This window comes from Sphaerodactylus townsendi, linkage group LG09 (assembly GCF_021028975.2).
Source record: "Sphaerodactylus townsendi isolate TG3544 linkage group LG09, MPM_Stown_v2.3, whole genome shotgun sequence".
In the NCBI taxonomy this organism is placed as follows: Eukaryota; Metazoa; Chordata; class Lepidosauria; order Squamata; family Sphaerodactylidae; genus Sphaerodactylus; species Sphaerodactylus townsendi.
This window is the reverse complement of record NC_059433.1, coordinates 90,897,414-90,912,045: the sequence shown is the minus strand read 5'-3', so window position 1 is coordinate 90,912,045 and position 14,632 is coordinate 90,897,414. Positions and strand designations below refer to the sequence as shown.

The 14,632-nt window shown below is 39.7% G+C and overlaps 1 protein-coding gene across 3 annotated transcripts in view; it reads left to right on the top strand.

Annotated features, from left to right (window-relative positions):
- RIPK2 (receptor interacting serine/threonine kinase 2) overlaps window positions 1–13,757 on the top strand; it is a 32,607-nt gene extending 18,850 nt beyond the window's left edge. For all 3 annotated transcript variants that reach the window (XM_048508652.1, XM_048508653.1, XM_048508654.1), the window contains 8 exons: window positions 3,046–3,203; window positions 4,118–4,167; window positions 4,557–4,718; window positions 6,390–6,475; window positions 7,082–7,177; window positions 8,163–8,268; window positions 12,002–12,172; window positions 13,174–13,757. In XM_048508652.1, the coding sequence (XP_048364609.1) occupies window positions 3,046–3,203; window positions 4,118–4,167; window positions 4,557–4,718; window positions 6,390–6,475; window positions 7,082–7,177; window positions 8,163–8,268; window positions 12,002–12,172; window positions 13,174–13,502 (1,158 nt within the window). In that variant the 3' untranslated portion in view covers window positions 13,503–13,757. The remainder of the gene's footprint in view (window positions 1–3,045; window positions 3,204–4,117; window positions 4,168–4,556; window positions 4,719–6,389; window positions 6,476–7,081; window positions 7,178–8,162; window positions 8,269–12,001; window positions 12,173–13,173) is intronic.
- The last annotated feature ends 875 nt before the right edge of the window (window positions 13,758–14,632 follow it).

Here is a 14,632-nt window from a genome sequence, read left to right as displayed (position 1 = left end):
TAGGCTGATGCAATTGGGGGCATTCCTGGAGGCAAAGCCAACATTAGTTACCCCTGCCAGGTTTTGGCCCGGAAACACCAGCGGTGGGGAAGATGTACACCATTTCCCCCCTTAGACAGCTTTCGGGCAGCTGGGGATGTTTTTTGTTTCTTCTGCTTCCTTATGCCTCCAGAAAGCCCTCTGGAAACAGCGCAGCAGCATCCCCACCCTGAGCTGCCTCCTGGATCAGGATTGCCCTGTTCTTTTTATTCTTACATGAATGCAATAATTTTTAACAATCATACTAGAAGGTGTTTCTGACCACAGCTGGCTTCAATCTAAATCCTTAAACTCTTTGGCTACATGCTGCCACACTGTTTCATGAAAATTTCTCTCTGCAAGTGGTCTACCTTGCAGAGCTGACTTTCTTGTTTGTAATCCTGGAAAGACTGGAAGTCTGCCCTTTAACTTCTGGTTGTAGGGGTAGATCAAAGGGCTGGTGGTGGCACTGCCTGAAGTGGGTTGGTAGATTTAATCCCAGAGTTATATAAGTGGTTAAACAGTAAGGAATAAAACAAAGGAACCTGTTCCCATTGAAGATTAGCTAGACAATAACTAGACAATAACTAACTTGATTTAGAGCAAAATCTAACCAAGTTATTACCAAGTCTAAGTTGTTCTTCAAGAGACCAGAGTTCCAAGGTATCTAGCACAGAGAGCACCCTTGCTAGGATCCATAAGGGTGAATCTAGGAATCTGGTGTAAGGCTCAAAGAAGCACAAATTGCTGGGCTTGGGAAGCCATTTTTATGGCAAAGATTTGAGGTGGCTGAGGGCTCAATGACTAATCTAGATTTGTCTTATTTATGTGCTTTGGTTTATAGTTTTAAATATTCAGTTGTAAAGTATGGTTTTAATGATATTTTATGTGTAATTGTACACCACCCAGAGCCCTTTGGGGGAGGGTAGTTTAATGTCCAGTAAATAATAAACTAATAATAATAAATCAATGCCTGATTATCTAAGCCAGTTATGCACTCAATTAACAACCAGGTAATTGTAAGGTTCCGAACGAGATAACAAAGTAGGATGTACTCTGCAGCCATAAACCCTCCCCTATCATGATGACAATACGATCATTTAATCATCTTAATTGCCTGGAACATGACACCAGTTTTTACGATTCTTAATGTCTCAAGGAATGAAGCATGATATCATATTTTTAACTTCCAATACCTGGAGTTTTTATCAGTTGCCCAAATGTCAGCACTCTGGTATTTTTGTTCACACAGCACAATTCAATTCTCCTATTATTTTAGAGCAAGCCTTGCCTAAACCAAGCTTTGAAAGAACAAGAAACGGTGGTGGAACTCAGTGCCTTGATACTTCCTGTAGCTATTTGAAAGGGTGCAATGCTAAGGGAGAAAATGAATCACCTGAGCACTGTAAATACAATTAAACTCTTCCCTCAACAAGTGGTGATATTATCCAAGCTTACTTTTTAGACATTAGATCAGTGGTTCTCAACCTTCCTAATGCCGCGACCCTTTAATACAGTTCCTCATGTTGTGGTGACCCCCAACCCTAACATTTATCCATTTTACAGATGGAGAACACTGATACAGAGAGTCTTAGGCGACCCCTGTGAAAGGGTCGTTTGACCCCCAAAGGGTCCCAACCCCCAGATTGAGAACCACTGCATTAGATGCTAGAAATTTGCTTTTCTAAAACATGAATGCTGTAATCGAAGCAAATCTGCATAGCTGCCTCTTGGAACTGGATAGCAGCTTGCGTCTTTGCATGATGACTCAGCTTCGAAATATGTACATTCTTGGCCCTCTGGCCCTGTACTGTTTCTCTTTTAGCACTAATAATTTCTATAAGTTATATGTGTTATATGTCTATATGCTATTTGCTTTTACAAGGAACATTATTTCATAGCTGGGGGGGTGTTGTTTTTTTGTTTGGAGGGGTGAAAATTAGTCAAGTTTCATGATTTACCTAGTACGCAGAAAATAATTCCACTCGGGTCGGGAGAGAGAATGCACTGTTGTCTATTTAAAAAGGAGGTCATAAAGTTGTGTAAGATAATAGTCATGCAAGTATGTCATGCAAGTAGAGGTATCTTTTGCTGAGTAAGATTTCCAGAATGACTGTTCCAGTGATTGTTCATGCAAAAGGCATTCTAAGATTTTCCTCTTGTATTTTTCCACAGAAACATTACTGAGAATAATTAGCTACTATAGATACTTGGTGACTTCTTGGAAACTTTCCTAAAACTTTCCTTTTTATTTTTCTAGCCTGGATTTTTATCATTTAAAAAATGTTTAAAATTCTTCAGTTTTTCATTTGGGCATTTAGGCAATGCCCTTCTATATGTAACTTTTTCATGTACAGGCAATGTAGGTAGAAGGGGGAGCAGAATCATCTCCATTAACACTGAGCCTGCCCTGCTCTGGATGGCCCATTAGCCTGATCTTGTCAGATCTCAGAAGCTAAGCAAGGTCAAGCCTGGATAGGGAAAGGCAGAAGCAATTAGAGTTGTCAACTGTATGGAAATTCCTGGAGATTTGGGAGGGGCATTTGATTCTGAGGAGGGTAGGTTTTAGGGAGAGGAAGGATCTCAGGTTATAATGCTATAGAGTCCACTCTCCAAAGCAACCATTTTCTCCAGGGGAATTACTCTTGTAGGCTGAAAGTCAGTTATAATTCCAGGGGGGCTCCAGGTCCCATTTGGAGGTTGACAACCATAGAAGCTCTCCTTGGACTTCCCCTTGAGCACAGCCACATTCTAAGATTCACATTTTTCCTTCTAAGACTTAGAATCCTGGTTGTGGAGGAAAGGGGAACTAGATCCACCATAGTTTATGATGTAGAGGTAAGAATTAATTATGTTTGACTGCAAATATTTCTTTGCTGAGCCATTCTCACTGGAAGCGAAGCCCAGGAACGCTCCAAGATCATTCGTACAGAACCCAAACACAAGTTTTATCATTCTGCAACTCTATCTGAAGAAAGCTGTCATATTCCGTATTCCTCTGTTGACCTGGGGCTTTGTTGCATTTAGATTGCAGATTTTGGTTTGTCAAAATGGCGCACAGTGTCCATATCACAGTCACGTGGAGAGAAAATTATGTCTGAGGGAGGGACTATTATGTACATGCCACCTGAAGATTATAATCCTAACCAGAAAACACGTGCGAGTGTGAAACATGATGTATACAGGTACTACTAATACTACTGCTGTTGAATTAAAGAAATAATGTATTGTTGCATTTCAAAAAATAACCTTTCTCTGTTATGCAAATACAGTATATCAAAATGCTGTGTCCGCACTCAGACATTACACTAAACTGAGATTTAAGCAATTTATGGGGGAGAGGGTGCAGGTTTTCAGCAGGGATTCAGCAGGTTAGCACCACTTCGGCAGAACCAACAAATCAGTTGTTAAATTATTTGAATCCTACCACTGGAACCAGTTGTTAAATTATTTGAATCCCACCACTGAGAGGGAGTATATCAAGAATAGGACTGTGCATTTGGAAAAGCTATGCCAAGCCAAAAAAAAAAAAAGGGGGGGGGGGTGATGCTTCAAACTGTAGCTGGCAATCCCAATCCCCAAAAGCCAAAAAAAATCAGGGAAAAAACCCTGCCAAACAAACACTTAGCAAACAAACAAAAAATGCTTGTACACACACACACACACACACACACACACACACACACACACACACACACACACACACACACACACACACACACACACCACCCACCTCACCCCCAGCGTTGGTTCCATTATACCGGGTATACTATGGGAAATCTTTCTGGGACTCTGGGGGAAGCTGCTTTTTAAGATAGAGGCACCAAATTTGCATCATAGCTGCTGGAAACTTTTCATAGCTTGTCAAAGATTTGGTCATTGTCCCCAAAGACGATTCCCCCAGGATGGGAGCAAAAGGGTTTGCAGTGCAAAGAGGAATAAAAAACATATTCCCCCTTTTCACAGAGAGGCACTTCTGGTGATAGGAAATGATAGTAGCGTATAAAAGCCGCTGTCTGTATTTTTGTGGAGATTTTTTTCATTTTAGCAGAAAAGCATGGAACAGATGTACATTAATGTGCCTTTTTACTTTGAACAGTTTTGCCATTATTATGTGGGAAGTGATGTCAAGAAGACAGCCTTTTGAAGGTCAGATTCTTATCTTTATTTCAGAATTCTTTAAAGGAGCAGCAGTTGTGTTACCAGGCAGCAGTTGCTTAAGAAACCAATATGTTTTTAAAAAATCACCCCATTAGTAATATACATTTTAACTTTTTAAGATGGCCAATGCTTTCCTTCTTTTCCCTCTGAAATTTAAAGCTGCATTTATATAAATGATGGCATGAAAATCTGGGCGGTGGAAATGCTGGGTTTGGTTTTCCCCTAGCCACTATTTATTTTTCAATATTAGCAATTATTTAGGTAGCAATATAGTGTGATTCAAAGTGCTAAATATTGTTTTATGATCATGTGTAATTTTGCTACTGGAGAAATAAGTGTGTGTATTTCTAATAAATGCATAATATCTACTTTGACAGATGTTATAAACCCCTTGCAGATTATGTATACCGTGATGCAAGGAAAGCGTCCAGACACTGGTGAAGAGTATTTATCACTTGACATCCCTCACCGAGGATTGATGAAGTCTTTAATCGAAAGCAGCTGGGCACAAAATCCAGATGAAAGGCCTTCTTTTTCACGTCAGTTTCACCTTTATGTCGTGGGTAGTTTATATAGTTAGCAAGCATCTTCTTTGTCCTGGTGTTCTGTAATTACACTAACATGGACTCCCTTAGAATTATTCCTATTACCCTACATGCAACCAAAAGAAATGAGAAAAAGCTTTGCATTAGCAGTGTGCTTTAGAACTCATTCAACCTAAAGGTCAACTTTGAAAGTATGATCAGATGCTATTTGCCATACCCCTAATCTGTCTGTATTCCAGTTGATTGAGGAGATCCTGACCATAGAAGGAACTGTTAGTCTGTACATGTACACAAATTGCGAGGTTTGGAGTTCCCAGAGGGAGCCAGCAGAGCCTAGGATAGAGGCCCTAAGCACGTAATTACAACTGATCTCCAGACAATAGAGATCAATTTCCCTGGATAAAATGGCTGTTTTGGAAGGTGAACTCTATGGTGAGGTCACTCTCCAGGCTCCACCCCCAACTCTCCAGGTATTTTCCATATATAAGTTGAGAAGCCTGTATTAGCAGGTAATAATGCAATGTATTTTTTAAAGATTTCAGATTTTTTTTCAAAGTGGGGGCTTTTTTAGGTTTTTAGAAAGGTCTGTCTTACCTATTTATGACTGCAGTCTCACAATTTAAGTATCCGTAGGTATGGCCATGTTGACAATTAAGTATATTGATAATTACACTTCTTAATATAGGAGCCTGGAAATAAATGTGAAACAAAAACTTCAAGCTGCCTTTGTGCCTTAATACTAAGTTGTTCAAACTGGTGGACTTGAAACACGACAAGTTGTTCATAGACACAAAGTTTTTCTACAAACGTTTTTATAAAGGAAAATTAACCCTGGCGATGGTTGCTTACCATTTGGTACTTCAGATTTGGTATTCTAGTTATGGGAGGTCCTTTCTACAGCCATCTGACACAGTCTTTTAAATTTGTTGCACCAGGTGGACATATCTATTTCCCCAGGAATTCTGTTGATTTATATTTTATATATTCAATCTTAATTTTAGGAAATTAACTCTGTTCTGATTACTTGATTGACTTTTACGAGAGAATCTGACCTAAGTCCCCCATTGTACTAAAAAGTTTTGCTACTTGCTTTATTACTTATGCTGATTTTATTATGTAATTGCTGCTGTTCTAATTGTTTTTAACATTTCTTAGTATTTTTATGATAATTGTGTTATCAATCATTTTGTGGATTGTTTTAACTGGATTCAGAGGACTCAAGCCTTAAATTTGGCTGATTTCTCCCTCCCTCCCTCCCTCTCCCCCCCCTCTCAAGTCACTACTGATTTGTGGTGACCCCATAGGGTTTTCAAGGAAACAAATATTGGAGATAGTTTATCATTGCCTGCCTCCATGTGGGCTGATAAAAGTTTTAAATCAGTACATGGATGTCTGCTTAGAGTTGGGAGGGCATGTCTGCATGTGCTGGTGTTAGGGTTCTTGTGATGCAATCATAAACACTGGTACATCCTTCTAAGGCCATTGAAGTCAATCTGCTTAAAAGGGTGCTTAGAATTCCACTGTTTAGAATTGTACTGTTGGAATCTTCACAGCATTGTTTATGGAGCTTGTCCTTAAGTCTTTCTCATAAATGCATTTTGAGAGATGAGTAATGACTGTTACAGATCTGCTCCTATTGAACCATGTTCTTTTTTTCTTGTTTAGAATGCTTGATAGAGCTTGAGCCAGTGCTGAGAACATTTGATGAGATACCTATGCTTGAAGCAGTTCTACACTTAAAGAAGACTAAAGTAAGTTAGCTTTTATTATAACCTAGTGAGAAAATACACTAACATGGAGATTATCTGTGCACTAAAAGGAATATGATTACCATATAACTGAAGCTTGAGATTATATACATTTTATTTTATTCTGTTTACACCATCCCCTCCCCTGGCCAAGCCGAGCTCAGGATGGCTCTTCCAAAAATTATTTACACTTTCAATATAAATATCAAATAAAAACATTAAATTTTAAACCATTATTTCCAGTTTAACAAAATAAGATGTCATCCTATCTACATATAAAGACTCCTTGGTGGGGAGGGTGGTTTAAGATGCATCTGAAAACCAATGGAGGACCAAAACCTCCTGAATTTCCCAGAGGGCAGAGCCAGATGAAATAAAAGAACCAAGCAGAAGTGGGGGAAAGGAACAAAGAAGGGAAGGAAGGGGAAGGGAGGGGAGGGGAGGCCAGCTGATCTATTGCACCATCAGTTTTACAAACCCTGTGGAAGTGGGTTGAGTCCCACAGGGCACAGGTCTCACTTGACAGAGTGCTCTACTAGGCTGGGGGTATGGAGAGTGGAACTTCATAATGTCAGGGGTTTGATGCAAGCGTGCTAATGTTTCTTTCAGGTACAATATGAGTGGCGATGTGTTCACTTACCGAGCAAGATGTCCAGCGATCAGTCAATCTCTCTTAACATTCCAGTAAATGCGAGTTTGCAACAGGTAAAGCACCTTTTCATTTGTTGCTACTGAAACCACCAGAACAATTCAATCTTTGTTTAGCATTTGTAATCCTCTGAAGTACTTGGCAAACATTATCTCACCAATTGTCATTGAGCTGAGATATACTCAAGAGTACTTAAAAATGGCTTCTTTGTAATACATACAATCCAACATTGAGGAAAGGTTTGGTGTTTAAAGTGCTGTTTAAAGTTAAGATGATTTGAGAGTACCAAACCAGGGAACGGCATTTGATTTTACAAACAGAAAAATAAAGTAAAGACATCAACTTCTGGTACCCTGAATACTTTTGAGGGCTGAAAAACAAAGGTCTGTTGACTGGCAACCAATTGCTTTACAATATTCAGAAACAAAGATAAATAGTACAGATGTTCACCTGGGGGAAAAAATTGGTATTTTTAGATTCAGATGTCGGGAAAGACAAATACCAGTCTTTCAGGTTATTTGGGACCCCAGTACTGATTTTGTATTCAGGTTTGGTTTCGGTGAGGAATTCGGAAATTATGCAGTTCCATTATTCCCTATGAGGAATATTTCTGGGGGGTTGGAGTGGCTGTTTTTCAAGTAAATGACACCAGAATTACAGGGTACCAAGTTGTCCAGAACCAATATCAAACCGGAGAATCCAAACCAAAACTCTAGCAAGACAATACCAAGACAAGCAAGACAACACTGACACAAACACACTATAAAAGTCTTAGGAGCCTTAAAAATTTGGCCCCAGTTATTCCCAGATATTCCTGATATTTCCAAAATTTTCAGGTCCTTAAATATCCTGAATGCTATCCAGACACCCAAATCGATATGAAAAATACCCACAATGTGTTTTTAGATATATTTTCAAATTGGAAACATTCAGGTGCACATCCCTAGTGCAGAGAGCAACACACACTGGATGCTCCCATTAGGGGAGGGAGATTATATTAGACATTATTATTAAGTGTTTGTATGATTACATTTGTTCCAGGAAGCATGTGATTCTTTATTCCAAAATGATGGACTTCCTCTGCAAAGCATTCCCCCAGAAATGTCAGAACTTTGCCTTGCATCACAGTACAATATTCTCTCAGAAGGTAATACATATTTGACATGCTATATCTTTGGTGACTGCTGATCAGTTAGTTGAAAATAAGATTGCACAGCTCTCTTTAGGTTGTCACCAATGTACCAAGTACTGAATGGCTTATTTTTCTGTCCATTAAGTGCAAATTTACCTTGCCCTTCCATAAGGATCTCAGATCAACATACATCATTCACCTCTCCTCCATTTTATTGTCATAACATTTCTTGTGATGTAAGTTAGGCTGGGACAGAGAATGACTGGACCAGGGTTCCCAGCAAACTTCATGGCAGCAATTGAGTTTCAGTGTAGGTCTCTCTGTTTCTGAAACTTGAATCACTGCTAAAATTGCTGTCTATCTGTTTCAGAACCCAGTTAGAAATTCTCTTCATACCTCAAAGGCCCTAAAGGGGTGGGGTGGTGGTGTACCTGTAGGACCACTTCCTCCCATATTGTCCAACAAGTCAAGAAGTTTTCTTATACTCTGTTCTCTCTGCCTTTCCCTGCAGCTGTGAGGCAGCTGTGACATACTCCTTTGGTGGTGGTACCTTGGCTTTAGAATGTCCTCTCAACACTCTCCTGGTGCCTGTTTTACTCTCTTTCTGGAACCAGGCCAAAACATTTTCTTTTACGCCAAACTTTTAATTAAGGGATTCTTCCTTTTTTTTTTTTTACTGTTTTGTGATCTGCCTTATGCTGACAATTGCCCTTTTAGCCCAAGGGTTAAACTGCTGTGTTTGCTTTATTTTATTTTATTGCCTTGGCCTGTTTTATTGACTAGTTTTTACATATTTAACTTTATTAGCTTTCCTTTTCAGTGTCTTGGTTCATTTTTGCTTTTTTGTTTTAATTAGGAACCACCTCAATCAGATCTGTACAGGCAACATACAAATTTTCTACATAGATATGCACATTTTGGCCCAGGTGACATCAAATAGCACTGATAGTATAGAATGAACCAAAGTGGAAAGGGAAAAAAAGATGAATTGGTTGCATGTAAATCAAAATAGGTTAATTACAGTGGCATCCTAGGAATACTTTCCCATTGAGTAGACCTGAGCAGAATTCTGAGTAAGTCAGTTAGGATAATTGCTCTGAGTAAGTCAGTTAGGATAATTGCTCTGAGTAAGTCAGTTAGGATAATTGCTCTGAGATCCATGGGACAAGCATCCTAAAATATTCTGTGCTCTATTTGGGGCAATCTTTTACAGTTTAGCATATTTGCACTAGATACATTTTAATAGTAAATATGTGTATTATGTCAAATTCATTATTCAGTTCATTATTCTGAATTGGATGAGTGCACAGGAAGCAATGCATAAAAGGATACAAACTGGTTAAACAAGAGTAGAAATTCAAAGGAAAACCTTTGGGGTCCTGAGGGGATGGTAAAGCAGGCTTGTCCTGTCTGTTCACCTCTGAGTTAGAAGTTTCAGGTTTCAGTATGCTGTATCTAACAAGGCTTCCCTTCCACACACACCCACACACCTTTTAGTTCTAAACACTGTTCCGGCTAAAACTTTTGAGAACTTGACTCTGCCAGCTTGAGGCCATAATATTTTTAAAAGTTCCATTACAATAGTGAGCATTCCAAAAAGCATACCCTAAACTTCCCAGTGATGCTGGGTTGCAGGCCAGGATTCTCTGTCCAGTCTCTTGGACAAGTGTCAGGGCCATCAACAGCAACTTAGTTTCAGAATCTCATTCCTTCCCAATTCTCACATATCACTTTGACAGACTGCTGAACACTATCCCAGGCCATGTTTACAAACCAAATCATTTCTTAATATTTTTCTTGGGAAAGGGAGAATTCTGCTATAATGTTAATTTCTTTGTGCGTGTTTGTGTGTTTTCCTGGTTTCCTACTACTCAAGCTCGTAACATGAACCCTGTAGAACATTTCTAAATGAACTTCTTTGCTTTCAGCTTTCATTCATGCATTAAAAGGGTCCTGTCTACTGTATTACTGCTGATTCTTGGTCTGGATAGCAACACAAGGATGCCTTGTGTTCAGCTTGAGGTATAAATAGACAGCAAAGAACTATGTCCATTTGACTCTTTCCAGGCTCTGTAGCTTTTGAATGAGTGACCCTTAAGCAATACTCATAAAGGGGCTTTCCTGTGCTGTCTGATACTTGTGCAATGCAAGGCTGTCTGTCTTAGTCATCGTGCAGTCCATGAACTGGGGATCAGAAGCTCTGAATGAGGGCAGAAATCCCCTTTCTGCTTTCCTCAAATGGGAAAGATGTATCCCTAGGCAGAGTCAAATTTCTTTTGTTTTCTTACCTTTTCTGCTCAGTGAATTATTGATTCTAAAGTCTACAGAGCACAGAGGTTAAAAGTGTCAGACTAGGAAATGGGAGAACCGGGTCCAAATACTTGCTCTGCCATGGAAGCTCACTGCATGACCATGGGCCCCTTGCACACAGTCTAAATTACATTAAAAGGTGATGAGGACAAGCTACAGAAGGGGAAAATAATGTTATAAGCCAATTTGGGTCACGATTAGTGAGAAGAGGTGGTGGTGGTAGTGTCACCAATTGCCCACTTCTGGTGCAGAAATCTCTGATAGTGTTCCCCATCCTCCTGTCAGTGGGAGGGCAGCATCATGTGATTGCCACAGTATCATTTCTTGTCCTAAAAACAGAAGTTGCATTGTGGCATTGAATGACGTGGTTACCATTTGCCTCTGCCCTCCTAATCCTTCTGTGACCCTTGGCTGGCAATCCTAAGCAGTAGTGATTGAGCAAATGCCTCATGAAGCAAACTCTTTCGACTTGGCCATCAACCGAGTTCCATATCCTTGCCTGACTGACATTTGTCATTGTGTGGGTTATTGTGGCACCTAGTCATTAAAACAGTAAAGTAAAACTCTCCTGCCATGGGTGTTGCCGTTTGCTTTCACTGCCTTGTTCTCCATTTCCAGATATTGCCTCATCAGAAGTCAGGCTAAAGAGTGTACAAAAGTATTATGTGGCTAATGAAGAGTTAAGATGAGAGCAGCAGTGGTGTAGGAGGTTAAGAGCTCGTGTATCTAATCTGGAGGCTTATCTGGAGAATTCAGATTAGTGTGTACACTCCCACACATGCCAGCTGGATGACCTTGGGCTAGTCACAGCTTTTCGGAGTTCTCTCAGTCCCACCCACCTCACAGGGTGTTTGTTGTGAGGGGGGAAGGGCAAGGATATTGTAAGCCCCTTTGAGTCTCCTGCAGGAGAGAAAGGGGGGATATAAATCCAAACTCTTCTCTTCCTCCTCTTCTTAATGTTGAGTGCAGGGGCCATCAGTTTCCTGATGCAGACTGGGAAAGAAGAACCTGAGCAGTTGTTGTTGCTGGAGTTGTTGTTTTGTTGTATTATACTTCAGAGCTCAAGTGGTGTTATACCAAAAATAGTAGGGTTTTCCTCAGATTTCTGAATCATTTGGCTCTTGAGGCACATGAAGGGCTATCTGTAAATGCCATTATTAAAAGAGATCACAACCAATGACCTTAATCATACCGGGCAAATATCCTCCTAACAGGAAAAAAGAGAGTTTGTTTTGAAGAATATCTGGAGATGGAGAACTGTTTAGTGAATTATGCTGCTTTTATATTGATAAATTGGATATAGAACATATTGTGTGAAAGTCAGCAATACCACTTTGATTCACAGCCAGTTTATGCAAAATTACATTTTTGTGAGTTTTGTTGGTTTGTTTTATTATTGAACACAAAATAAAAAGCACACTTTGTCTTCTGCATGCAGGTAGTCATGATCCATCAGGTGGGCCGTGTTCGCTGGTTACACTGAAGAAAAATAACTCTCTGTTCCCAAGTACACATTCTTACATATCACAACAAAGTTCCTCCTCATCGGCCAGTTCTAATTCTTCTAATGCTTCATTGCAATTGCTGCAGCCATCAGTAGTTAATTCAGGTATCGTGGTGCAGTTTTTGCATACTATTGATTACGACCAACTTGGGAATTTATTGGTAGTATGATGCATGTGTAAAGTGACGTCAATGTTGCAGCTGACTTATAGCCTCCCTAGTTGGATTTTCCACACAAGTGATTAAGCAGAGGTGGGTTGACATTGTCTTCCTCTGCAGAGCCTTCCTTGTGGACATCTTTCCAAGTAAATGACCAGTTTAGCTTCTGAGATCTGATAAGATTGGGCTATATACTGTTCCACAACACAGTAGGATGACAGATGTTTCTAAACAGGGGTTCTTAGCCTTTAGAATTAATGAGATGGATCCAACTTTCCAACAGCCTTCCTTCAGCCTAAAGAGTATTCCTTCAGCTTAAGTGGCAAAGAGTCATTTTATATCTTCCCCCACTCATTGGGATTTTTGAATAGAAAATGCCATGGGACGTGAAAAGTTGACTTCCCTTGCCCAGAATTGTAGCTCCAATACATACCAAGACCTGTTATGGGTGTATTTAAGGGTTAGCTCGTCAGCAACTCTGTCAAGAAACTCCCAACCCTATGTGTAGTTTGACCTCTACATAGGTATAAATGTGCACTGCAGCAGTCTGTGTATCTTTGTAAAATTATTGGGCTGTTAAGCTTTTTGTTTGAGAATCTGGCCAGTGAACAATGGCAAACCCACTTTGAAGGAAGTGCTGCTGTTTGACACATAAAGGTCTGTGAAGACCAGTTGTGGAAAAGCAAGATTGTTTCACTTTAAGAATAGAGAGCTGAATCCCATGGATCTGTTCTACAGCAAGGGGCCATCGGTGATGCAATGGAAAATGCCTTGCACCATAAGAAAGTATTGCTATTAGCAGAACTGATGTACTAAATCTAATGATTCTAACCCATAACTGTGGTATTTAAAATTCTGGTGGATTGATCATTCAGTTCAAGTTGTTTGGCATCTTTTGGTGTTATTTATATACTTCCAGACCTTCATTTGTGTCCATTCTTTTGTTAGATCTTCTATTGAGGACTGTGCGCCATGGGATTACTCATCAGTGGACCCAAAGTAAAAGAGAGGAAATTGTTGACCAGATGACTGAAGCTTGTCTTAACCAGTGTCTGGACGCCCTCTTGTCAAGGGATTTAATCCTGAAAGAAGATTATGAACTTATCAGCACCAAACCTACACGGACATCAAGAGTCAGGCAACTGCTTGATACTACAGATAGCCAAGGAGAGGAAGTTGCTAAAATTATAGTGCAAAAACTGAAAGACAACAAGCAGATGGGACTTCATCCTTATCCAAATATATCTACTGTGAATAAGCCCACATCTCTAAATTGATAGAAGTTGGAGTAAAGAACTCAATGTTTTCTGACAAGAAGGATTTTTGTTTCAGAAATGTCATTTCATTGTTATTTGCCTTATCGCTCCAGTATGGTTCTTTTAAAAGGTCTGATAAGTGAAAGTATGGTATGTAATACCATTGTAATTTTAAACCTTTAAAAAGACTATTTTTACACCAAACACTCAGAATTTGATACGCATGTATTTTGTGGACCTATATTTAGAGACAATTCATAAAATATTGTGAAAATATTTGCAGCTTCACAGTTTTTGGTTTTGTCCTTTTGTTGCCAGCCAAATCTGCCTTTGAGAATAAGAGTTGAAAATTCTGGTTTAGCTCATGGGGTGGTTTCCCCATTGCTTTCATGGTGTCAGTTCAGTGCAATGGTAATGGCATTTCCACATGACAGTTTTCCCTGCAATTTTGCTGCCTCAGTCCATCAAGAATCATCCTCCCCTCCCCCCCAAAACCCTCTATGAAGCTCTTTCAGTTAAAAACTGCCAATTTCATATTGTTATATCAATATAATGTTATAAGAATAAGTGTAACAGGTTCTGTGTATTCCCAGCTTCCATTTTTAAAAGGAAGTACCTAGTTCAAGGGTCCTCAGTGTGGTACCCGTGGGTGCCATTGTGCCCATCAACACCTTTTCTGGTGCCCATCAAGAGTTATTAGAAAATCTTTGAGGCTATGTACCTAGAAGGGCTTCTGAAATCCCACTAATGGAGATCGAGTTGACTGCAGATTTTTAAAAATCTGCTTTGCCAGCAGCTGTCACCACAGCATAAGTGTATTCAGTATGTATGCTTGCAAATGTTTTTAAACAATATGTTCATTTAAAAAAATATCCTGCTAACCAGAGCTTCTGCCTGAAATATTGAAGAATTACCATTAGAGTTATGCATGACCTCACTCCCTGACATTTTGTGGTTGGCTCCATCTCTTGTGACAAAATTTTGTGGTTGTACCCCACATCTGAATCTGAATTCCAGTGGTGACTGCATACTCAAAAAGACTAGGGATCCTTGCTCTAGCCTCTTCCTTTGTGGAAATATGGCTTTGCCCTTATCTCCCTTTAATAAAAGGAGTTAGAAACTTACAGTGCAGTCCTGAGGAGAGTTACTCC